At 56.4% G+C, this 25,491-nt stretch overlaps 1 protein-coding gene across 9 annotated transcripts in view; it reads right to left on the reverse strand.

Moving 5' to 3' along the window:
- Positions 1-25,491, reverse strand: part of ARHGEF10L (Rho guanine nucleotide exchange factor 10 like) — a 131,436-nt gene that overhangs the window by 58,180 nt on the left and 47,765 nt on the right. For 4 of the 9 annotated variants that reach the window (XM_006914307.3, XM_015591399.2, XM_015591402.2 and 1 more), the window contains 10 exons: positions 24,343-24,434; positions 22,674-22,757; positions 18,846-19,024; positions 11,183-11,291; positions 8,542-8,648; positions 7,821-7,898; positions 6,536-6,715; positions 5,302-5,418; positions 3,761-3,853; positions 2,853-3,026 (listed from right to left, as the gene is read on the reverse strand). In XM_006914307.3, coding sequence (XP_006914369.1) covers positions 2,853-3,026; positions 3,761-3,853; positions 5,302-5,418; positions 6,536-6,715; positions 7,821-7,898; positions 8,542-8,648; positions 11,183-11,291; positions 18,846-19,024; positions 22,674-22,757; positions 24,343-24,434 — 1,213 coding nt within the window. Of the gene's footprint in view, positions 1-2,852; positions 3,027-3,760; positions 3,854-5,301; positions 5,419-6,535; positions 6,716-7,820; positions 7,899-8,541; positions 8,649-9,430; positions 9,635-11,182; positions 11,292-18,845; positions 19,028-22,673; positions 22,758-24,342; positions 24,435-25,491 lie in introns of those variants that run through there. The other 5 variants (XM_015591403.2, XM_015591404.2, XM_015591396.2 and 2 more) reach the window with 2 other exon arrangements.

Below are 25,491 nucleotides of genomic sequence, written 5' to 3' on the forward strand. Positions count from 1 at the left end.
AGTATTCAGCAAAATTCATTCCCAAAACCCATGACTCTGAGGACAACAGTTACCCTCCTCCCCCTCCCCATCCTCACTAGGAAAAGGGCTGAGCGCCCCAAAACCTCTCCTGGAAAGAACGCTCTGTCAACCTCCAAAGAACCATGTCCCTCAAGTCAACACAGAAGTCCAGACGGTACCAGCACAGTTCATCGGCCCAGCAGTCCCCTGAGGCCATCCCCATCCCCACACGAGGAAACCGAGATGCCAGAGGTGAAGTGACCTGCCGAGAACCAGCATAGGATGGAGCCAGGCCACACGCACCATCCTCAGCACTGGGCAGCCGGCCACACACCCTCCAGCTCCTGGCTGGGTGAGACAGGAGTCAGGGAGGCCCCATTGCTCCTAAAACATAAAAGGACTTGGGGTCCCCCAGGGGTACCCCCATAACTGCTAAGGCTGGGCTCCTCCGCCCCACCACGTCCACCACCAAGCTGACCACAAGCTCGTGAAAACTTGGCTGGGCCCCTGAAAACAGCAGGCCCCATGGAAGACTGCTGTGACACAAACCTCGGGGGAGGAAAGTCCCCTGAGCTTCTGGCAACCATCCCCCTGCCCCTTAAGCAGATAAAAAAGAAATGAAAAAGGAAAATCCAGATATTGCACAAACAATGTGCCTGGAGGATCCTGAGCAGGCACATTTTAAAACAGCCACAGAGTTCCGTTTCGGACACACCCAGTTTCATTTCCACTTTTCCCTGGGTGACAGATGACAAGAGGAAAATCACAGGACCGTTCTCGGAACTGGCCAAGGCTGCCCAGGGGGGCCCTGGCAGGGGGCAGGTGCAGTGTGCGGCCACCACCGCACTCTTCACGACAGCATCCCACACGGACCGAACTCGCCCCCTGCTTGACAGGTGGAGAAACTGAGCCTCCAGTTCTATGCCCAATGGCAACGCGTCTTCCCGACCCACAGCCAGTCGCCGCTGCTCTTTACTGCCCGGGTCCTCGTGGGGAACAGAACGGACGGCCCTTCTCAGAGCAGCTGCGTGGAAAAGGGCTTCCTTCTCCAGAGGGAGCTCTTCCTGCTGCACAGGTGTGAGAGCCAAGGCAAGAGAAACCCTCCTGGTTATAGAAAGGGAGCTGACGGAGGGAAGAGAAGAAGATGCTCCCAAGTGCAAAGACCATTGAGTACCAGCGCAGGCGGCATGGCTGGGCCGAAGCCTTTTTCTCGAGAGGCATTCTGAAACAGAAGGCGTGTGTGTTACTAGCTGAGGGCATCCTGCCTGCAGGTGGGGAGGGGGCGAGGGACAGCCCCCAGCCCTCACGCCCGCCCTGAGAGATCCTGGATGGGGACACTGCCGCGGGAAGGGGCTCCAGCCTCTACCCCATCTTTTTTCCCATCTCTATCCTCCTGGAACAGGAGAAGCAGACCTCACTGGAAGGACGCGAGCGGGGACTGAGGGTTGTGGGCAGCCACTGCTCAGGTGACTGGTGCCACGCAGGATGGTGGGCCAGCGTGCCAGCGCCTCCAATCCTTCGAGAAGATCCACCAGTGAATTTATGGGATACCTCTCCACTTTTAAATGTTGGCAACCAATTCCATTTTCTTATAAAACACCGTGTGGGCCTAAAAACACATGTACGGCTTGAATTTCGCCTAAAGTAGAAGAGTCTTAAAGTGTGGGATTCCTGAAGCGTAGAATTGCAAGGGACCCTGAGGGTTATCTTGTCTCAGCCCCGCTTCGCAGGCCTGTGGTGGAGATCAAAGGTGGCAATGTGGCTCAGAGAGCCTTATACACTGCAAAGCGCAGTTGACATGAATAGGGCTGTCACTTTCCCAGCAACCCTTCCTATACTATTAGAAAATCCCGCCCCATGTGGCTGAAATCTCATTGACTTTAGTCACTGGCCGTAGTTCTGCTTTCGGGGCCCACAGAGCCAGGAGGCTCCCGGTTTTTCCTCTAGAAGAGCTGAACACATCCCTGTGACCCCACACAATGTCCCTTCTCCAAAGAACGACCGATGTTCTCACCACGTGCCACGGGGCAGGGCTGCCTCGCCCTAAATCAGCTGGGCCAACCTCTACCCTCTGTGGGTAGAAGAAGGCAGAACCCAGGGTGCAGGACCTCCCAGATTGGGGAGCAGCTGCAGGAAGCTCCTGTCACATGCCACTAGGGACACAGAGGACTGAAGTTCACCAACAGGTGACTAGGAGGTGACTATTGTTTTGGTACTGTCCTTGTATTTTAAAAACAGGGTTCTCTACAAGCTCATTTGAAAACTTTTAAATTTTTTTTTTTTGCCAGAATTTTCCTAAGTTGCAAACCCAAAACATAGTATAGATTTTTCATCTTTCTTCTTCTTTATAAATGACAGTAATGACGACCACAGCCGCCTTATATAAAGGATTCTGGGCCTGCTGCTTTGCCAGCTCCCTCATCTGCCTCGCGGCAGTCCTGGGGCTCAGGAGAATTGAACTCTTCTCTTTTCGAGTGAGGTTCAGAGAGGTTGGCTGATTCCCCTGAGGCCACACAGCAAGTACCAATGGCAAAATCTGAATTCAAACTCAAATTCTGACTCCAGAGACCTTGCACAATACTAGGCTATCATGTCAGATGTCCTTACTGGCAATTACATGGATGAACAAAATGAGCTTCTGTCCTAAAGTAACATGAACAGTAATCAATTTGCAGGTCCAGTCCTGGCTAATACTCTCGGTTAAAGCCTGTGGGCTCAGAGAGAAGCAAGGGATCCCCTCCCTCAGAGAACACCGCCACCTCGGGGGTGGCTGCGGGGCAGGAGGCAGAGAGACAGGTGACCAAGGCTGCAGAGCAGGTAAGGGCGCGCAGGTGGAGGGTCCGGGCACCCACCTTGTTGAGGCTGCTGCGGTCGCTGACACTCTTGGTCAGCTGCTGGATCTCGGCCACCTGGTCGGCCAGCCGCTTCTGCTCGTTGAGCTTCTCGGCCAGCGTCTCCAGCTCCGTGAGGGCCAGCTGCAGCGAGAGCCTGTCCGGGTGGCCCCTGGGGGTGTTCTTCAGCATGTCCTGCCAGGGCCCAGAGAGAGCCAGGACTGAGAACCCACACCCCAGCAGACCCGTCTCTGGCTGGGGTCAAAGCCTCAGCCTCCACACCCTACAGAGACCAGGTCTGAAAGGGCCGGCTCGCAGCCAGGACAGGCAGTACCTGGAATAGAGCACAGCCTCAAAACACAGCTAACGAATGAAAAAATAAAATAAACATGTGGACCAATCCCTGAGTCACCAATCAATGTCATGCCAAGGGCCCACTCCTGCAGCTGGCAACTCCGAGGACGGGAAATCGCTACCGGGGCCCTAGGCTGGCAGCCACCTTTCCCAGCTGGGCAGCTGGGGCTCGCCCCGCTGACTGAGGACCTTCGGCAATCAGAGGAGGTGTCCCAAGCTCTCGAGAACCCACGTGGGGGCTAACACTCCCTGGGAAGGCCGAAGTGGCCAAGGTTGGCTTATTCAGTGAGCATCTCCTCCCTGCCAAGAACCCACAGGTCCTGGGAATTCCACGCACCTTCATTCCCTTCCCGCACCCTGGGCTCACCCACCACCAGTCACTTAGCCTTCTGCACTGGAGAGGTGGAAAATAAGCTGTCAGATCTGCTCGGCTCCACCCCAGGAGTGGGGACAACGGGACCGGGGGCTGAGGACCTGCCCACAGCCCACAGCAGATGTGCAGGCCGTGGATGACAGATGAAAAGCCCCCACCCCACAAGGCCCCCGCCAGCCCACGCCAGGATCCTGGCGAGTACCTGAAGCAGGAGGATGAACTGAGGGAACCTCTGGATGGGCTTCACCATCAACCCGTAGAGCGTGACGCGGTCGGGGCTACACACCTGCCGCCGCTGTTGGGGACGAAGTGGAGTCATTCGCTGACCCGCTGCAGCGAGGCCCCAGCGCCCCAGGGTGCAGATGCTGCTTGGCCTAGGCGCCTCTCCCCAGGCCCAGGACTCTGCTCAGCCTCGGGCCTGAGAGAAGAGCCAGGGGGGTCTCTGGTTCCGCAGCCAGGGCTCCCTGCCACCACAGGGGTCCCTGAACAGCCCCTCACCCTGGGGAGACTAGAGCCATCATGTTAAGTCTCTGGACTAAAAGCATAACTGGGAAATTCAGCAATTTACTGCAGAGGCTGGACCTCCGGAAGCAGCCGAGACCAACATTCCTCCATGTGAGCTAAAGCGGCCGGGCCCGCGCCAGGGTGAGGGGTGGCCCGGGGTGCCCACTGTCCTGTCTCTTCTATCTGCTTTGGGCACACCATTCACATACCTGTCCCCTTGACCCAGCCCTCATCCCCTGAGACCCGGGCTGTAGCCACAGCCTCACCACTGGCCTCCACTTCCACCTGCCCCAGCCCAAAACTCGTCAGCAGCTCCCCACTGCCTGAAACACCACACCCTAGCCCCTGTGCCTGGAGGTCCAGAACCACCCACACTGACTCAGCTGCCACTGGGCCTTCTCTCCTGGGACTCCCTTTGGGCACCTGGTGCTCCCAAGATCCAACCAGACTCACCTGCTCCCATCCTCCTGCCTCTGACCTTTGCCCTATAACTCCTACACCTAGAACACCCTCTCCTCCATCTCCACCTGTTACAACACCACCATCCCCCTGGGACCCACGGCAGATAGCATCCCACAGAGAAAGCCCCCTGACCCTCTGGGATCAGGACAGTGAGTACCTCAGCTGAGGTCCCGGCTCCTGTCCCAGCTGCGCCCCCCACTACACAGCACGCTCCCTGTGGTGAGATCTTCGTCTACCTCATCTGACCGTGCACCCCAGGAAGTCGGGGGGAGCCTGGCCACAAGGCCTTTGGTCCTTTTACCTCTAATCTCCCATGTGAGCCCCAAGACACCCCTTTGAGGAATTCTCCTTGCCCTTTTACAAACGAGGAAAAGAGACAGCCCAGTGACAACCTGAGCCACACCTGGAGACCCAACCACAACCAGCTTGCCAAGGGAACACAGCCCCAACCCTGCTGGGTCTCCCCACAGCAGATCCCCCATCATCTCACCCATCCTCGAGATGGCACAGGCCTTTCCTTCCACCCGGCAAAGCCTAGGATCCCAAGAGGCCAACAGACACTGTAACTCTTTATCACCCTCCTGCTCGGGGGTAAGAGGGACCCACTATCATCCCATGAGGTTGGGGTGCCTGTAAGAAAGGAGGTGTCCAGGCCAAAGCAACATGATACCTGAAGCTGGACTATAATGTCCCCTCTCTCCTGAGACACCCTCCTGCCCCACCATCGCCAGCACCCCATTGAGAGGGGCCCTGGACCACCACCTTCTCAAGGCCCACCTTGAGGAACTCGAGGAAGGCAGGCTTGGTGAGACAGGCCTTCTTAATGATGGACATGGCATTGGTGAAGTTGTTCACGTAGTCGCTGTACACGTCTAGCACCATGGACTTGGAGAACTGAAAGGGGCGAGGGTACGGCGGGGGAGGATCACATCAACGTGAGGGGAGGGGTGCCAGCACCCCCGCCCGCCCTCACTGCCCCCCGCACCCACCCTCACTGCCGCCACACTATTCTGATGGCACCCCCTGGAGGGTCTCAACTAGTTTCAGGTCGGGAAACTGTCACCCCACTGAGAGTAGGAAACCTGGCTCAGAGAGGCCAAGAGGGAACCCTTGAGGTTGCAAGGAGGAGGAGGTGGTGGCTAGGAGAGCCCAGGAGGCTCCTCCCACCCCGGCAGGCAGCCCCGGCCCACAGGTGGTCGCGGGAGGCAGGGGTGACAGCCAGCCCCTTTTCTACATGCTCTTCCTCACCAGCCCCAGGAATGAACGGCCTCTGGCCCTCAACCCTCAAGGACAGCGCTCTTGACCCCAAACTCCTTGGACACACTTACCAAGGGGTCGGGGTCAGATCTACTGAGCACTGAGATTTTCAAAACAATACTATTTTTCTTTTAGCAGAACCCAATTACCTAAAACAGATCAGAGTGGAGTTCTGCTGACTTTACCTTCCCTTGTCCCATGAATCTCTATGAGGCCCATGGATTTCTGTTTAAAAAAACCCCAAGTCCAGCCTACCCGCTCATGCCACAGAGGCATGAGGCCCAAGGGCCCTGGAGCTGCCCCATGTGGCAAAACTAGGCTGGAAATAGGCCAGGTCTCCTGGAGCGTGATGCAGCACATATGCCCCGACACCCTGCAGCATCCTCCGGGGGCAAGGCCATAGTCTGTTGCAGCATCTCAGACAGTGGGCACTCTGGGAGTGCTCGGCAGGGGGGCTTCAGACTGGCCGGGTGGCTGCCCACAGTGGCCGGTCTCCTGGCGGTGCTGCCACCTGGGCAGAACCAGGGCAGTGGGCTGGCTTCACCGGCACCATGCCTGCAGACATCTCCAAGGACATACTAGGTACCCCTAGCTTAGGCCACACGGCAGATTTAGGCCTTGCCACCCTCTGACCCCGCTGGCTTGGACAAAGTGACCAGGCAGAGGCAGGAGGCTGGCCCAGAAGAGCTCCCGGTCAGGCAGGCTATGGCTTTTCCACTGGTGGACTGGGGAAAGAAAGTTTGGGGATACCTACCGAAGCAACGAAGAGGTCCCCGATCTTCTCGGTAGAGTCCCACTCAGCCACGCGGGAGGACAGGGCGATCTGGAACATGGAGTGGCAGTGCAGGATCTCCTTCACGCGGAAGAACACCACCTGGCACTTGCGGACGCTCAGCGCCTTGGGCTCCATCTCCATCAGGGGGTTGCGGTAATCCTGCCAGGGCAGGTGGAGTGAGCACCCCAGCCTCTCCACCCACCCGCCCTCGTGGCAACCCCGACAAGGCCACTCAGAACTCGGCAGGCCATAGGTGGACCTCCCTGTCAGACACGTATCCCGTACCCTCCGCTGTCCTCTGGAAGGATCTCTGTGAATGTGACCCTCCTGGTCCCTCTTTGCCCACCCGCAGCCCATCCCCACGATTTGGGTTAAGCGGAGTTGGGAGGAAGAGACACCTGCCTGCGAGGACCTCGCCACAAGCAGCCCCAACCCCACCACCCCCCCCCAACCAGGGCCAGCCTGGCCCTGTTCAGGTCTGCCTACGACTGAGCCAGTACGTCTAATGGAGCAGTGGCAACGATGTCACAGCCAGCTCTCCCCGCCCACCCCGGACCTAAAGCCACACTCCAACCAGCTTTGTCAGAAACACGTGATATTTTCATCTCCACCTGCTTGAGGTCTGGGCTCCCCTCGGGGCTTCTGACCTCGGGAGGGGAAGAGAGGGCGTTATTAACACTCTCCCAGCCTGAAAATCCCCTTCTCTGTTGGCCTCATTCTGAGAGCCGAAACACCCCAAAGGATTCACCATTTCAGGAATGTAAACAATAGACCAAGTGGGCACACCTTAGTCAAGTCACACGAGCATCTACTTAGCGATCCCTGGGCAACTGATGGTGAGAGAGGATGTGTCCTCTCTGCTGTGGGGAGCTCCAACATAAAAGGGAGACACGGCCCCATCCCAGGGGCAGATGTGTCCTCCTTCCTGCTGTGGGGAGCTCCAACATAAAAGGGAGACACAGCCCCATCCCAGGGGCTTCCAAAGAGGTGAAGAAAATATGGTCCCTTCCAGGCATGAAAGGGACCACATGCCCTCAGCTGTCCAGGACGGCTTCATTTCATGGAACCCCAATTTGTTTCAGAAAATGCAGTCCTCCCATGAACACCAAGGCATCAGGAATTTTTAATGTCCCAATTTGGAGGTCCACCTGTCCCCATAAAAGAGCTGATCTTTGGCCTCTTCCCCTTAAAACTGTCCACAGTCCCCAAACATTCGTTGCAAAGTGGCCCTCCCTGCCTCTCCCCAGAGTCCCTGGAGTCATACCTGGAGCACCCGCTTCAAAGACTCCACGTAGCTGCCTTCGCTTTGCACGATGGAGCCCAGGATGTGCCTCCGCACCACCTACCCGGGCCGGAAACACAGTCAGTGCCTGCGCCCACCGTGGTACAGAGCCAGCACCTGCCAGGGGCACAGCCCCAGGTGACAGAACAATCGTTATGCCCAGGGGAACTGATGGCTGAGGGGCAGAAGGGACCTGTGCCTCCCAGAGCTAAGCCACCCCGATCTCAGTGTGACACTGTGGGAGAAGGAAGACGTTTCCCAGGGAGCCCCAGCTTCTGGGGGAAGCCGAGGACGCCGGCGGTGGCTCTGAGCTGGGCGGAGGGTGGGGCCGGGCACCTCGCCGCCCCCGGAGTTGGATTAGCTCAGGGCTTCTCAGCTCTTTTTGAATTGCAGTCTCTTCTGTCGAACACCTTCGTCTGAAACAGCTAAAACTGCTTCGGTTGCCGTGGGCATGGGAAGCAAGAGCTTCAAGTGCTGGGGCCCCAGCATCCCCAGGACACCAGCGCGGAACCCACAGGGCCCAGTTAGGAAAGTCTGTGCATCTGGCTGAGACGAGAACCCAAGAGGCCCAGCTGGGGTTCTGCCAAGAGCCCCGACTGTCACTTCCCCTTCAAGACACAGACCTTGCAGCTCCAGGTAATAGGCTGGGACCCTCGACCATCCCTTCCCCGGAAGACCCCTGCCCCCTGCTCTTCCCACAGACCTGCTGAGGGCTCAGGCCATCTGGCATGGGGCCCAGTTCCGGGGCTGGAGGCTTGAGGTCCGTAACGCTGACCTCCAGGAGCCCCATGTCCTCCTCTTCCGAGTCACCTGGAAAGTCAGATGGGCTAGTGACACAGGCAAGGCAAGGACAACATGCCCTGCTCAGACTCCATGAGCTGGGAACCACCCTAGCCCAGAGTCCTGAGGAATGAGCAGCTCCTGGGGCCACACAGGGCCAGAGCCCAGTCACTGTATCCACAGCCACAGTCTGCTAGAATAGTCTGTCCCCAAATAAACATGAGCAAGGGAGGGAGGAAGGGAACACAAAGCAGTGAGTGGTGGGGGCTCTGCTCTTAGAATCCACTCCACCAGAAGTCACCGTCCCTGCTCAGACCCGCCCGCTTCTGGCCTGGCGAGGGCCAGGCCGCCCATGTCCCCATCACTAGGCACTAAAAATAGTTTTCTTCTGGATGCCTAAAAGGAGGAAGAAAGCCCCGAGAAAACAGGCTATTTGGCTTTGTGTTTTCATCTTTCAAAAAAAATATATATATATGCGAAGAACCAAGAGGGAAAAGTTCAGCTGGTGTCCTTAGAGCAACTCAGGAGGAGTGGGGGCGGGTCTCAGACAGAGGACAGAGGGGACAGAGGCCCAGACCGCGAAAGAGGGGAAGCCAGGCAGCGTGCAGGGGTCTGACCTTGGAGGTCCGGCCCCACAAGCGAGAGAGAGAGAGGCACAGGGAGACGGGACCCTGGCTGCTCATGGCTCTGAAACCCAAGGGCAGCGGCCGTGGGCAGCAGGAAGTGGGTGCTGTGGGGAAGCTGGGAAGAAAAGAGAAGTGGCAGTGACTCCAGGTTGCAGAGGGGACAGGGACACCCAGGCAGGCCCTTACCTGAGCAGGAGACAGAAGAGGAGGAGGAGGAGGGACAGCGGACGACGGCGTGGGCGTGGGGGTGGTGAGGGCCCTCCTGCCTGGCCCACATGGTCCCCTGGGCATCACTCCGCACCCACCCCAGCCACGGGCCCCGCGGCTTCCTCTTCCCCCATGCGCCATTGGGTAACATTCTTGGCCGGAGATTTGAGCCCTGCTGTGGCTATTAATAACGCCTCTGGTGGGAGGGTCACTTTAGGAAAGGCTCTGGGCTAACAGACGGGGTGGGGAGGGCCTGGGGAGAGCCCGCTGACCGCCACGCCTGGGGGTGGGGAGGGTGACCAGGATCAGCTCCTGGCCGGCCGGCCTGTCCACCCTGCCCATTCCCTGGGCCACTTCACAAAGTTTGGAACGGCTCCTGGGCCCGTCTCCTTTCTTGTCGGGGGCCAGAGCTCCCCCAAAGCTTTAGCGCTGCACCCGGTACGTGTCGTGGTGGGATTAGACTCATTTTACAGACAGTGAAGGACTGTGCCGAGTCGCATGGCTGCGAGGCCGTGGAGCCGGGATCTAAAGCCAGGTCAGTGAGATGTGCTGCTCGCACCAAGCACCTCCCCTTAGCGCCCGAACACGGAGAATAACGGCTGCGTGTGGGAGCCAGAGCCACGCCGGCCTCTTCCCGTGCACCACCTCGGCCATCCTCACCACGGCCCCCGACGCAGATGCCTTACTAGCCCGCTGTCTAGAAGAGGAAACTGAAGACAGAGAGGGTGAAATATATAACTTTTCAAGAGGGCACAGAGCCTCAAAGTTCTCCTTGGCTTTATCAGCTATGCTGACCTGGCCCCTCCCAAGCTCTCACCCCTACCCTCACTACAACCAGAAGAAGAAGCCTCTTCCACCTTTTCCATGCCTGTGTGTCCCCAGGCAAGTCACTGAACATCTCTGTGCTTATTCCTTCATCTCTGAATGAGAGCAGGACAGTCCTCTGTAGCTGTTTAGTGTTTATAAGGATTAAGTGAAGAACTATAAAGCTCTTAGGAGTACCTAGCACACAACATAGACTCGACAAATACGGACTATCACAAAAATCATTTCTTGGACATTTCACACTTCCCCTGCTCCTGGCCTTTGCATGTCCTCGCTCCTGTGCCCCAAGTGCCCGGTCCCCTCCCCGTGCCCCGCTTCTGACTGACCTGGGTCCCCGTCTCCTGCTCTCAGCCCTTCTCTGACCTGCCATCCACTCCCACATCTTCTGCTCATTTCCTTCTGGAGGCCTGCAAACAGAGCTCACTGTGGACCCCGCCACATCACTGTCATCTGCACTGTCACTGCCACTTGCATGCCTGTGTCCCCGACTGCACCAGCAGCACCTGGAGGGAAACGCTGTTCGATTCATCGTGGTGTTCCTGCACCCAGCGTGGGGCATGGCACGTGGTAGGTGTTCAGTAAATACTGGCTGGCGGAGAGATGGGTGGATGGATGAAGGAAGGAGTGAATAAGAGCACTCAAAGATGAGGCCAAGTGAGCCAGCAGGAGGCCATGACAAAGGGCAAGGGCAGGGACACTGAAGAGACAGGCCCCACGTCTCCCGGGAGAGAAGGCCACACCTCCAAGAGAAGTAGGAAATAGGCTGGGACTGACTGCCGGGACACTTGGGGCTCAGTCCCCAAGCTCCACCACCAGAGGAGCGCAGACACCAAGTGACCTCGCCCACCTGCCCCACTGCGACAGGGCTGAGCATCGACCCTCCCAGTCCCGGCCACAGTGCCTCACCAAGGACATCTTTCCTGTGTAAAAAGGACACTTTGCGCAGGACGGCAATCCTGGTCTTCTCCAGCCCGTCTTTGGTCCCGCTCTTGGCCGCCTTCATGAACTGCGTCATCTGGGCAAAGGCAGAGGGGCTCGTCAGAGAAGCGGAGGCAGGCCCTGGAACACCTGCCACCAAGGGCCACCAGCCCCACCAAGGCCTCCCAGCATCAAGACCCGGGGGCCCATGCCCTCCCAGGGAGGGGCAGCAGCGGCTTAGAGGGACAGAGCTACTGGGATGGGGTGAGAAGGGGCATTCATGCCCCAAGGTATCCCTGGGGGAACCCTCTTTGTGAGAAAGGGGTGGTCCTAACTTGATGTTTTTTCCCCTTTTGGACAAATTACACGGGTATCTACTCCTGTCAAATTAAGGAGAAGGTGTCACACAGGGGAACGGCTCGAGGCCTGGAATCCTAGCCTGGGTTCCCAGCTCCGCCACTCCCCAGCGACATGACTTGGGCCAAGTCGAAACCTCACGGAGCCTCAGCTTCCTCACTGAGACTCGCCAGGGTCTGTGAGAACTAAACGGCAGGATCTGGGAAAGCACACTGGACAGAAACGTTAGCCATACAAATGTCGGTGTTTACTTAAGGGGCAACTAGAAGGAGGTGAGTACACAATGCCACCACCGGCTGAACCCGGGAACCCCCGTGCCCTGCCCCCCGAACACCCAGGTTTCTTACTGAGCCACTGCCCAGGAAAGGAGAGAAGGGTGAAGTGCGGGGTGCAACTTCCCCGAGCAGGGAGGGAGGGCCCCGCGGACACAGGCACAGCCAGCTGAGCAGAATGTGGGGTGCGGGAGGATGTGGAGAGGAAGCAGGCACCCCGGGTGCTGGGGGAGCCCAGGGCCTGCAAACAGAGCTGCTGTCCCCTCATTCTTTTGTCCCCTCCCAGCCCAGCTTTGGCATCTTCCCCCACACACAGCCAGCACTGTCCAAGAGAAGTTTCTGGAAGGGCTGAAATGCTCTGTCTCTGTGCTGTCCGACACAGCAGCCACTAGCCACATGTCACCATCGAATGTCCGAAAAGTGACTGATGTAACTGAGGACCCAAATTCCTGATTATAATTAATGTTAATTAATTTAAATTTAAATAACCATGTGCCTATCATAGTAGTGCAGTTCTAGGAAAACCCTCTCCTTCCTGAAGTTCTCTAACTGAAAGTGGGGAGCACTTATCTGGGGGGTCCCTGGTCTCTGCTCTCACTATCGCCTTCCTCCAAACACCCCCTGGGTCCCTGGCATAAGCGTCTCGGCACTTCTTGGGGGTTTGGGCCAGGAAAGTTTGTAGAAAACCCAGTGGGCTCTGAGGCTGGGGGGTAGGGTGGTATCTTTTCAAGAACAAGGCTAGCTTTCTAGAAACAACCAACAGGGTAGAAGAAAAGTCCCCAGCCCTTCCCTGTATTTAAACAGAAATTCTAGAGCAGTAATTCTTGGCCTTTGGGAAGGAGAGGGTTACAAACATCTTTGAGAACTAACAAGAGGGACAGATGTTGACCCCAAAAACTGTACAAACATGCTCATCCTCTTCCGGGAGGGGCCACAACTCCCCCAACCCACCCCCCAGTGAGAAACCCCTGTCCTGGAGCCTGGTTCCTATCTTGGTAGACAGCCTTCGGGGGGCTGTCCTAGGAACCCCCAAATAGTCTTTGGGGAAACTATCTAAGGCCCTTCTGGCAAAAAAGAAAAGGTGAGTACCCCAAAAGTCCCTGAGTTAACCTGCCACCCCCACCCATCTTCAGAGTTCAGAGGCCGGGCCGGGGGGAAGCAGCTCGGCCTTGGGCTCTGTCCTTCATGTGCTCCCGGCTCCTCTCTGGGCATCAGCTTCCCGAGAAGTTCAACCGACCCCCACGCCAGGCCCCAGGGCTCTCAGGGGCGCTCGTACCCGGGCCCTGGAAACTGTAAAATGCTCTTCTCCTCCTCCTGGGGAGGCTTCGGGACCTGATGAAGAGGGCAGTGCCATGGGATGGAGAACACACAGGTTTGAACCCCAGCTGCTGCCCGCTGGCATGACCGCCAGCCAGGTATTTCTCTCGCTGGCCTCACTAATGCTAAGTGACAGCAGTAAGGCATAGGAGGGTGCCCTGGGGACAATACAGTCAGGCGCACAGATAATAACGCCACCATCCACCAAGGTCTCAGCTTGTGCCAAGCACAGCACTGAGCAACTCACAGACCTGAGCTCATCTAATCCTAACATCCACCCTGGGGGCTGGTACTGCCCCCATTTCACAGGCAAGGAAACCAAGGTTCAGAGAGGTCAAGAGGCCTGTCCAGGATCACACAGGGAGGAAGTGGTGGGACAGGGATTCAAACCCAGGCCTGCGGGCCTTCGAAGCCCATAGCACACAGTAGGTGCAAATTTAATGGAAGCTACTGCTGTCAACATCATCATTATCCAGAAGTCTGAGTCAGTCTGTGATTTCTCCTACAGACATCCTTATCCTGGATCTCTCTGAACAGCTCAAAGGGGAAGGAACGTACAAAGTGTAACCCAAACCCACCCACCATAGTTATTAAATACAGAGTCCAGAGCCTTGGTCTGGACTTGCATTATCAACATCTCTGGTGGCGGAGCTTGGGAATCTGCAGGTGATTCTGAGGGCCCTCAAGTTTGAAAACCTACCCGGGCATTCCTATAAATGGTTAAGATGTCACTTGAGCGGGGGGAGAAAGAGAGGCAAGAACATGGAAAGAAACCAGCTGGCTAAGGCATCAACCAGTTCCAGCACAGATGTGAGATATAGCCAGTTCCAGGTCTCGGGGGCAGCCCCGGGATACAGGCCCACCCTCCGCAGAGCCCAGGAGCAGCAGGAAAGGCAGGGGCACCACCCAGGACTTGGGAGGGACAGACAAACAATACCTTACAATCGTACTTGTGCTTCAGCTCCTGCATGTCTCTCCCCCCAACTCTTAAAGCCAAGATGTCTCTCTTAGTCCTGGCGTATTTCTCCTTTAGCCTAGTCAGGTCTGGAGAAAGCTGGAGCCCCCAAGCAGCCAGGCAGAAGGAGAGCAGGTGAGAGGAGCAGGCAGGACAAGCAAGAGACAAAACACAGACAACAGAGGAAAAAGGAGACTCAGATAAGGTGGCAGATGGACAACTTGGAGCAGGCGGGATTTGGGACCTGGGGATGACCAGGACCCAAGCAGCAGTCTAGCCAGGCTCCTACCTGGTATGGGCTCCAGCAGCACCCAGCCCCAACTTCCAACCTGCCAGGAAGCTGAGGGCTGGGTCTCTAGAGCAGACACCCTGCTGCTGGAGAGGAGAGGTGGGAGGGGAATAGCCTGGGCCTCCCTCTGGGGGAAAGGGAACAATGCTCAGAGAACAAGGACTATGTCTGTGTCATCTCCCCATCCCAGGGGCTTGTGACATAGGTTCTTGATGGCTTTGTAAAACGGATGGAGTGCAGGTGGATGGATGGGCGGAACGGGTGGGCAAGGGTAGAAATGGATGAGCAGGCTAATGCATAGAAAGATAGGAGAATGAATAGAGGAATGGTTGGACAGATTGATGGAAAACAGACAGACAAAGGGTAGATGGACAGGCAGATGGATGGATGGATAGTTGGGTTAGTGGATGGATGGATGGATGGATGGATGGATGGATGGATGGATGGATGATGAACAGACAAATCTATGGGTGAGCAAATGGATAATTTTAGTTAGGTAACTATATAGTGGTGCAAATGAATCGAGGAATGAATAGATAAATGAATGAAAGAATGGACCGGTGGCTGGATGAAGACAACACTGTGCTGGTAAATATTCAACGACCTTCTCCAGCAAAAAGAGCCCTGCTCTGTAGCATTTCCATGGTGTGAATGCTCCAACCTGGCCAATTTCAAGCTACCAACCTGACATCACTGAATGTAGAGCTGGAAAGAGATGCACACAATTGATTCTTGAGTTCTTGGGAGCTAGGACAAGCTGGCTCTAGCATACCACTGGAGGAAGGGGTGGATGAGTGGAGGGAAGGAGGGAGATAGGGAGGGTAGGTGGGCAACTGGGTGGAAGAATGGATGGGTGACTGGCTTACATACTATCTGGGAAGATGGATGGACAGGTGAACAGATAGACATTTAAATGCATGAAATGTATGAACAATAGTGATATTTGGTAAAGTAAACAGAAGACCAAGATAGACGTATCTTCTAAGAAGTAGACGAGTAGAAGGATCATGAGTAGGGCTCTGGGGGCAGGCAAGCCCACATTCAAATCACCATTCCCTGTTTACTAGCTAGAAAAGTCTCTTCGCCTCTCTGAGTTACAGATTCTGCATTGGTAAACTCGCCATAATAATAACTACTTGTGCTTCAGAGTTGTTGAGAAGATTAAATGAAAAATACATATAAAGCTCAGAGCTTAGTAAGTACTCAAAAAAGGGAAGCTATTATTATACTGTTTTATTCAAATAAGTGTTCAACATCTATTGAATGGATGGATAGATGGTGGGATAGATGGATGGATGAATGGATGGATGGATGGATGGATGGATGGATGGATGGATGGATGGATGGACAGACAGACAGACAGATGGACCCTACCCACATCATCTAACCTCTCTGAACTTCAGTCATGTAGGTTTTCTGATCAATAAAAATGAGACTTTTAATTCCAATGATACCAACCACTCTATGGTATTAGGAAAAATAAATTAAATTGCTCTGTAAGCTATATATACCACTCTAGGCAAAGGTTTACAACCGTTATGCAAAGAAGTAGTAGAACTGGGATCCTTCTGTGAGTTACTCAGGCTCCTCCAAAAATGGGTAGTGTAAAATTTGTACTGAGTCCCATTTTATCTGTAAATAAGATTGATACGATAAAATCACAAGGCCCCCAGGCTGTCCGATGCCCTCTACCTCTTAAGGATCAGAAGAACCAGATCGGAAGTCACCTGCAGAACTGGCCAGATCAGGGCAGGCCCGTGAATAAGGCTGAGGTCAGAGCTGGCATTTCTGCTCTGTCCCCTGACCAGCTGGATCAGGACGACCTTGATTATGAAGAGGTCATAATCAGAAAGTGGAAAAATTCAATGCAGCTCATCCTACAACCAGAAAAAGAATAATTCCCACAGACCAGAGGTGGCAACCAGCAGGTACCTATAACATAACAGGACCAGGCACCTGCTTACACTTGGGTCAGCTGATTCCAGGGTGGTCTCTCTGCAGACCCCTCCATCACTTTGGCAAAAATCCTTCCCCAGAGGGCTGGCTTCTCGGGACTTCTGAAGGAGTTACACTAGTTCTCTTGCAGCTGGGTGGGAGGCCAGGCCCCCGGCCAGACTCCAAGGACAGGACAAAACACTTCCCCAGACCTCTGCTGCCCAGTGCCCCACAGCTACACGACACACAGCCAAGCAGCAGTAGCCCCAAAACATCCAGCCTCTGCAGTGCCACGCATGGAAGCAGTTGCATCCCAAGCAGCTCAGGAGGGCAGAGCACCACAGACAGGGCTCAGGGGGTTTCCCAGGCAGATGTGGGTGCCAGAGGAAGGACTCCTCCACAGTCCCCTATCTTCCTGGAAGCCTGCTGTGCTTCCTTGACCCATGGCCAGAGAAAAAGTTCCTGTGGTTAGAAATTCCATAGATTGTGCCACATTGTCTGTCTGCTGAGGAAGAGCCCAGAGCGCCAGCCCCAGGGTGTGAGGGATGTGAGCTCATGGCAACAGCCAGAGACCCCACCCCTGCGGCTAGGCCCTGTATCCACAGAGTGCTCTGTGGGCCCCTGGCATCCCTTGGTGGCACAGCACTGGTTAAAGAGCAGATTGCCATGCGGCACCCCAATCCTGAATCAGAGTCCCTGAGGGGAGTGAGGCCCTGGCATCTGCAATTTCAACTAGCGACCATGTGACCCTGATGCCCATGCAAATCTGAGGACCAGCACTAATGAGGCCAAATTCTGCATCTCCGTGCCCCTGTCCTCTGAGAGGCAGGTGCCTACAGTACCCGCCCAGTCCCCAACAAGAAAGCAGGGGCCAGGAAAGGGCCGTGGGGGCTTAGGAGAGACAGCCAGAGGCTGAGAACAAGGGCTGGCCCAGACAGCCAGTCCCTCTGCTCATACTGCCCAGAGCAGGGCCGAGATGCACCCGTCCTGCCCTCCTATCAAGAGGCCGCCCAGGGGACATGGTGGCTTCATAACCAAAGCTCCCTTTCTCCCCTAAAGCAGTGCACACTGCTCCTTCTGAGGACATAAGCTGGAAGGGCCTGTTCCTGGGCCTTCACCTGGGCCATTTCTCCAGCCTGGGACACATTTCTGTCCCCTCTGGCTTCTGTGTCGCGGCTCCCAGCTTACCTCTCTTGGCAGCCGCCTCTGACTAGCCCCATCAAGTCCCACCCGTCAAGCAGACAGCCATCAGTCATGTTTACAGACAGGCATTTTGTCTTCATTTTTAACAAATTGTTTCATTTTCGGTATCTCCTCCCAGACCACATAGGTTCCCCGAGCCTGGTCCTGTCTTTCTGTTCCCATATACCCCAGCCTATACCCTAAAGTATGGACTGGGCACACAGTAGGTGTGAGAGATGCTTAACGTTTTTGCTAGCATGACATCGAGGCCATTTTGCATGGCTCGGCCCAAGGAGGCCCAGCCAGGAAAAGACTGGGGTTCGGCAGAGACCTGCTTAGCCCCCAGGCTCCTTAGGGAGCCCTTCCTGATCTGAGGAAAGTCTGAAAACTCTTAGGTGTGGGGGCCACTTTGGCCAGCGCACCTCTCCCACAGAGGACCCCTGAACTCAGAAAGTGCCAGGAGGAACTAGGAAAGACTCGGAGGCCACCGAAATCCCAGCCCGGTCCAGGACCCCCCTGCCTTGTCCCTGCCCCACCTTCAGGCAGGACTGGCCAATGGGTTGAGCCCACCTGCCTATGCGTGTCTTTTCAAAGGACCCAATCACCTCTGGTCGGGCAGGGCCTGCCTGTGAGAAGCTGTTCCCTTTAAACCCCAAATCTCGGCATGGACAGAATCTGCCTTCTGGTGGCTTCCACAGAATAAGTGGGAGGAGTGAAGCTGTCGCAGGAGAGGAGGAACCAGACAATCCATCCTCCTCTCGGCCTCTACGGCTCCCGCCCTGAAATCAGCAGAATGAACCCTGCTCCAGGCAGAAACACCGAAGTGCCAGGGTGGATGGCACTTTGAAAGGCCTCGGAGCCTCCGGGGCAGCTCCCGTAGCCACAGCAGCCCCGGCCTGTTCACGTCCCCAGGGAAGAAGACTTGTGTGGATCTCAACTGCTCTTGCAAGGTAGGAGGATCCAACTGATTTGATCCGAGTGCCCATTCTAATCAGCTGCCGGGGCTGCCCGGAACACCGTGTTGAGGATTCTGAAGCCAGATCTGAGCCCACGAGCATCGTGATCGATGCCGGGATCAGCTGTAGGCGTGGGCTGGGGGGAGCACCTGTGCCAGGTATTAACCGCGCCCATCCCACATAGGGCCCTGCATGGTCAAACGGCAATGCCGGAAGGTCATCTCCCATTTCGAGATACTTGGGCCATTTCCTCTCTCACCACGTATTTCTGGGAATCGCTGTTTAGATAGACACAAGTCGCAGGCCTGGCACTCACCACCCTCCTTCCCCGCTCTCTGAGGGGGTCTCGGTGCCCTGGGTGGGATGAGAGACGCCCCCACCTCCTCACCTTGGGCTGGAAGGACACTCGGTGCTTGGCGGGCTCTGCCTCCGGCTTGGCCTCCTCCCCTGAGTCCTCGCTGTAGCTCTCAAACTCGCTGGAGCTCCAGCCTAGGTCCTCCGCCTCCCTGGCCTCCCTGGGCGCCCCGACGCGGTGCACGTCCTCATAGGCCAGGTTCCTCTCCGCCCCTGCTGGCCAAAGGACGGGGCTGGTGAGTGGAGGCCCTGAAGCCAAGCCCACCAGGCCCTAATTCCGAGCCCGGCGGGGCAGATGGGGGGTGGGTAGGGAGGCGCATGGGGCTCCACCTCCGCTTCCTTGTCCATAAAACAGGTGATGACAACATGACATCTACCCAGTAAAGTGAGGACACCAGAAAAGGCAGGAAAGTACAAGAAATGTGTCAGGCACACGACAGGCTCCATCATTTCCTCCCACGGTCAGCACTACTGCTCCGGGAGCCGAGTGCTCACCCTGGGCCTCCGAGGCACTCTCCAGTGGAGAAGAGAAGACTTAGGACCAAATCCTGACTCAGCCCTCAGCTCTGGCCTCCGCATGTGGGGGTAAAAGAGACAGTGCCCTTTAGTCTCCCACATGGGTTCAGGACCATCCAGTAGGGGGCGCACCTGGCCCAGCCTCTAGGTGCATTCCCTTTCCTTCCAAGGACCCTCAGGAAATGCCTTGAACTGGAAACTTGGGGACAAAGACCTGAGAGTCCACTAGAGACAGGTGCCACCAGGGCACTCTTGGGGTCCCTGTCAAGCCAGGTGTGAGATGCTGCTTCCATGCTGAGGTGGGAAAGCCACTGTCCTGGGACTGGAACACGGGAGGCCCGGCCCCGCCCAGCCCCACCTCTGGGAGACCTTGGGCTTCAGCTTCACTCCTCGGGGCTTCACTTCCTGGTCTGTTACCTGGGGAAGACCTGAGCCACAAACCGCACAAAAGTGAGGCCAGGCGCTGAAAAGTGCACGAAGGTGAAAATGCTATTGTCAACACGGAAGAAATGTGGCATTGGGAAGGGTTTTTTAATCTGCTCAGAATGCACGTGTGCTGAAAAACGGGTAGCTTTGGTTTTTGGAGACTTCTCGGTGAAATAGGGATAATAATAAGCTGAGAGATGGAGTAAATAAAATAGGTACAAAGAGCTCTAGCAAAGAGCCTGGCCCATGACAGGTGCTCAGCAAAGAGCAGCTGACCCTTATTCATGTGGTCTCTGGTCTCTGGGTGGGCTTGGGTGTCATCGCACTGACCTCCAGCCCCCACATGCACCCCACAGGAAAGCTGGCGGTAGGGGGTCTGGGAGATTGTCAGCCAAAGAACAAAACAGACTAACAGAGGCTTAGCTGGAGACCTGGGTCCCAGGATCAGGAGAGAGCCTGAGGTTATTTATAAGTAAAAGATAACAGTGACTAATGTCTCCAGGGAGTGGAGCAGCTGGTGACCACGCTGTGACCTTTACCAGGCTGGGCTGATGGCTCTGCTACTGCAGTGGAGGCCCCACCACGCATGAACAAAGGGGCAGAGCCTCGTTCTTGGGGTTGCCCCTGAGAAAGAACCACGGTGGCATCTCGACTAACTTCCAGGGGGTCAGCAGGGTGCAAATTATCACCCCTTCCTATTAGACAGATGAGAAAACGGGCCTGGAGAAGAGAGGTGGGCTGCCCAAGGTCAGGCTGCAGACTCCTGGGCCGGCTCCGCCAGTTCACCGCAGTGCCTACGGCCCAAGCCCCGCCATCCTGATGATGACCCTGGGCTCATTTAGAAATCCTCTCTCCAATGGAGGCAGACTCCTGAGCCTGTGCCAAACCCTCAGCCTCCGGGGGCCTCATGGCAGTCCGGGTCCCTGCTCTCCACTTCCTGGGGCCTCGGGCTTCACAAGTGCTCAAGATCGTGGCCCCTTTTCCAAAGCACGTGCCACCACCAGTTCAGTGCTCCATATCAGCCATCTCCTGGCCTCCTCACAACAACCCACGGATGCAGCTTTATTGCCCTCATGTTAAAGATGCATCGACTGAGGCCTAGAGAGATTAAGCACAGGTTCTCTGGTGTGACCTCCCCAAACTCCTGTGAGGTCAAGATGACATTCCAATTGTATACGAAGAAGCCAAAGCAGAAAGGCACGGAGCCCTGTGCCTTAATTGATGGCAGAGCCAGGATTTGAACCCAGGACTATGAGTGTCCACGGCGCATGTGGCCTGCACCTCAACTGCTGCCTCCTCTCCGAGTGCCCTCTGAGCCCACGTTGGTCCACACAGGTCAGTGCTAGGCCCTGGAAGGTATAATACTAACAACCTCAGTGTCCCTGTGCAGCATATCTACTAAGGGCCGGCCACAGCCTTGTCTCACTCAATCCTCCCACAGCCCTGCAGATGGGGGTCCTGGGCATGTGGTCCTCAATTTGCAGGCTCAGAGCTGGGATACAAACACAGGTTCTCTGACTCCCAGGCCACCTCCTCTTAACCACCTCAGGGTGAACTGCAGGGTGCCAGGAAGATCTGGGGGCGCAATAGTGCTCATCGCTGACTGAGACAAGTAACTAGTTGCTTGATTTGATTCAGGTGAGAAAACAGCCCAACGAGGTTAAATGGTGGCCTTAGGCCACTCAGATCTCTTGGGTCTGGGACCTTCCTATAAGACCCCACTGTCCCCCTGCACAGCACACCCTTCCCCACCCTCTCCTGGATTCAAATGAGCAATAGACGGGGATGTTCCAAGACTTCCTGGGTTTGCCAAAACGGATGCCCCCATTGTTGGCCCATTTGTCCCTCTTTCTGGGACAAGAGTCAGGAGTGTGGCTCTGAGGGCCCTTGGGCCTGTCATGTTGTCTGTGTGTCTCTCCCATTGGACTGTGCGCAGCCCAAGGATGGTGATAGCTGCCCCTATGAGACTAGAAGCACCTCAAAAGCAGGGGCTCCACACATGGGGAGCCCCTGAAAGCAGGCAGAACAGTGTAGCAGGGAAAGCAGAGTCACAAAATCCTAGCTGTGTGACCTAGGGCTGGTGGCTTAACCTCTCTGATGCGACTGTCAACTGGAGCCGTTAGTCCAGCCTTGCCGACCTCACGAGGTTGCTTGAACAGTGGCAGCAAATGTGTTTCATCATGTCGTAAGACGCTGCCCCAGTCCTCCTGGGGTAGGAGACAGAGCATTGCACTTGGAGTCACAATGACCCAGGTTCGAATCCCAGCCCTGCCTCTACAGTTTCCTTGTCTGTAGAATGAGGATGTTACACACCCCAAATCATAACATACACCAAATCAAAGTCTCAAAGCAGACAGGAGACAGACATGAGAGTCACCAATCTAAAGCGTTCAAGCAAAGATGGATTGATAATAAATACCCTTCCTCCTCCCCAGGTCAGTGAGTCAGGCTCAGCTCCAGCAGGACTCACCGCCTGCCCCGCACCCTGTCCCCTCTACAGCCACCATCGCCCCACGTTCCCAGTAGGGCGCAGGCTTTCCCCAGCATTCTCTGCCTCGCCATTCAGCTTTAACAAGCTGTCACTTTCTCCAACAGCCCTGGGAAGCCCAGACTATTACCTCATTTTTCTGAGGAAGGAATTGAGACTTGGAGAGGTGAAGTGACTTGCCCAGGGCCCCTAAGCCACAGCATCCCCAGCCCTGAAGCCCTAACCCCACCCCCACCCCAGCCTGGCCCTGCCCTCAGCTACATCTGGACTCTCCCAGATGACTGCAGCCTGCTTTTAAAAGCAGGAAGGAGGGGCAATGGGCTGGGCGGGGAGGGAAGGAAATGGAAGAAGACCCTCCCCGTCCCTGCTCCTCCCACCCACTCATCCCTCCCCCAGAGAAGCGGGGAAGCAGGGAAGCAGGAGAGGGCTTACCAGGCTGAAGTGCATCCAGGTTCTCACAGGGGACGTCGTCGTAAATCACATCTTCTTCCAGGGCGGGGAAAGTGAACCGGTCAACTGAGAGTGAAGAAGGAAGAGGAAAGCGGGAACGGAACGCTGCTGTGGTGGCCCCGCTGCAGGCGGCTGCCAGGCTGACCTCAGGCCTGCGCCAGCTGGCAGGGCCCTGGGGAGCCCCCGCCACCACCTGCAGAGGACACTCCCTGTCCCCAGCCCCTGCAAGGGGCCCTCCCAGTGACCAGGGCAGACGCCCATCTGCCTCCCTGGCACCCACAGGTCTACCCGTCTGGCTGACGGGCAGCTGCTCAGGGCACCTGTGGGGAACACGAAGCAGACGCAGCACCTGTACCCTGGAGTACAGGAGCATCTTCCGTCCCCAGACCCCCCCACTACCCCAGAAGTAGCCACTTCCCATCCAGAGGCGATGAGGGCAAACCAGCCCTAGTAAGTACAGGAATGAGGGGGAGGGAGGGTGGATTTGGAGAGTGGGGTTAAGGAGAGCCCCCCCCAAACTCAGCCAGCAGGGTCTTGGTTGGTGAAAATTCAACAAATGAACACATCCTTCTCCAAACATTCTGCTGGGCAGGCTAAGAGCAGGGCAGAGCACACACCCTGCCCGTGTTAACAGCCCCGCAGATGCAAAATTTAAGGAGGTCTCCCCCCAAAAAATTGTGCGCCCACTCTCTGCCCTCTGCATGGGCCCCTGCAGAGCTACAGTTTCGGAAACCAGTCCCCATCCCCAATGGGAACCTGTCCTCACCCCACAGCCCTTCAAAGACATGGGACCAGATGGACTCGGAAGTCCCCACTGTTCTAACTGTGCCGATTCCAGCTGTCCCTGGGCCCCCAGAGCCTGGTGGGAGCCTCGTCCTGGATCCCTTCTTCCTCCCCCCACGGATTCTGCCTCCCACATGACCTCTGACCTACTCGCCATCAGCCTCCCTCTCTGGACAGCCTCCTCACAGGGCTCAAGCCCACCCCCTATGTCTCGTGTCTCTTAGCCCCACTCCACAGTGATTGGACTAAAACGCAAATGTGGCCACATCACTTGCCGCCCCTGGCTCCCTGTTGCCTTTGGGAAAGCATGGCCCCTGAGGCCCAGGAGGCTGGGGAGATGGGAGCTTCACACATCGCGCCATGCGCCTCTTAGATGTTACCCTCCGTCATACCGAGGCTTGCTGCTCCCCGGTGCCAGGCATCCCCTCAACTGTGGGCTCTTCACAAGCTGCCCCTCTACCTGGACACTCGTCCCCTGATCCCTGCCCCCTGGCTCTCCCCATCCTGGCACCTGTGTGATAACTGCCTGCCTGTGTATCTGGCTCTGCTCCCAGAGGGACCTCGTCTTGGTCACCAGGGTGCACCCGACACCCAGTTCCGGAAGGATCTAAGGACTCGACACACAGACAGATGTGTGGTCCCCTCTTGGACCGTGGCTCTCGTCAGGAAGCAAAGGGGGCAACTCCAAAGCGTGGGCAGCGGCCGGTCCCCTTCGGAGCTGCTACCTGGCCCAGGGCAGCACACCCAGGAAGGACAACCCCTCGGCTCGCGTGAGCCCATGCAAGCGCTCTCGGCCTAGAGACGAGGATTCTGAGGTTGTCCCGGCCCCACCCTCCAGGGGCGAAGACCTGGGGAGCAGGGCACTTACTGCGGCGGGAGCTCTTCCGCTTCCAGCTGGAGTGCCGGACTCCAGAGAAAGCTGTGTCCACGGCATCTCCGTTGCTCACCACGGCCGGCACCCTGTGGGCCAAGGAACAGCGCCAGTGAGTCAGCAGGGATGGGGATGGTACTGGTGACAACACGAGGGACAGAGAAAGATGGCTCCCGAAAGCATCCGGCAGCCCCTCACTGGGACAGCGGGGAACAGGATGGGCAGGGGCGGGCTGAGGGCAGGAGCCTCTCTCCCTAAGGCTGTCAGTCAGGAGGGCTCGAGAGGGTTTGGATAAGCCCGTTCCCCTCTCAGTTTCCCCATCTTTAGAAGGCACCATAGGGCGACCTGCTACTTTAAGGGCATAAAACTCAGATGAAGCACAGTGATCAGGACCAAGTGCTCCCCAGGGCACCAGGCTTCTCTTCAGTGCAGGCTCGTGGCAACCTCCATCTCCCCGTTCTCCAACACACAGCATGGAGGCCGGGACCGGGGGACCAGCCGAGGACTTGCAAAGGTTCACAAGACCCGCACGTGAGACAGGGCTTAATCCCCATGCACTGAAGACGAGAGGGACTTACAGACTGGCTTCCCAGGAGCAGAGATACAAAGAGAAACAGTAGGGAAACAGCAGACCCCACCTGAACCAAGTGATCATGTGACCATCTGCAGTCACATGGACATCATGTACCCCTGATGTGCTGTGACGGGAAGGGCGCCTGCCTCCGCAGAATCCTTACCCCAAACTCATAACCCAAGTCTAATCGTGAGAGAAATGCCAGACAAACCCAGACTGGGGTGGGGGTGCATTCTGCAAAATACCTGCCCATTACTTCTCAATGCCATCAAGATCATGCAAACCGAGGCAAGGCTGAGAAACTGTCACAGACCAGAGCAGCCTGAATGACAACTAAATGTAACATGGGATCTTGGAATAGAAAAGGGACATTAGCAGAAAAACAGGTGGAATGCGGGAAAGTCTCGAGGTTAGTGAACTGCAGTGTATCGACGCTGGTTTCTCAGTCTGGACAAATGTTCCATGGTCACATGAGATGTTAACATGGACAACAGGCGAGAGAGGGGATGCGGAACTCTGTGTGCTTCCGTTTCAACTTTTCTGTTAATCTGAAATTATTCCAAAGTGAAAAA

This window comes from Pteropus alecto, unplaced genomic scaffold (genome assembly GCF_000325575.1).
Source record: "Pteropus alecto unplaced genomic scaffold, ASM32557v1 scaffold125, whole genome shotgun sequence".
Lineage (NCBI taxonomy): Eukaryota > Metazoa > Chordata > Mammalia > Chiroptera > Pteropodidae > Pteropus > Pteropus alecto.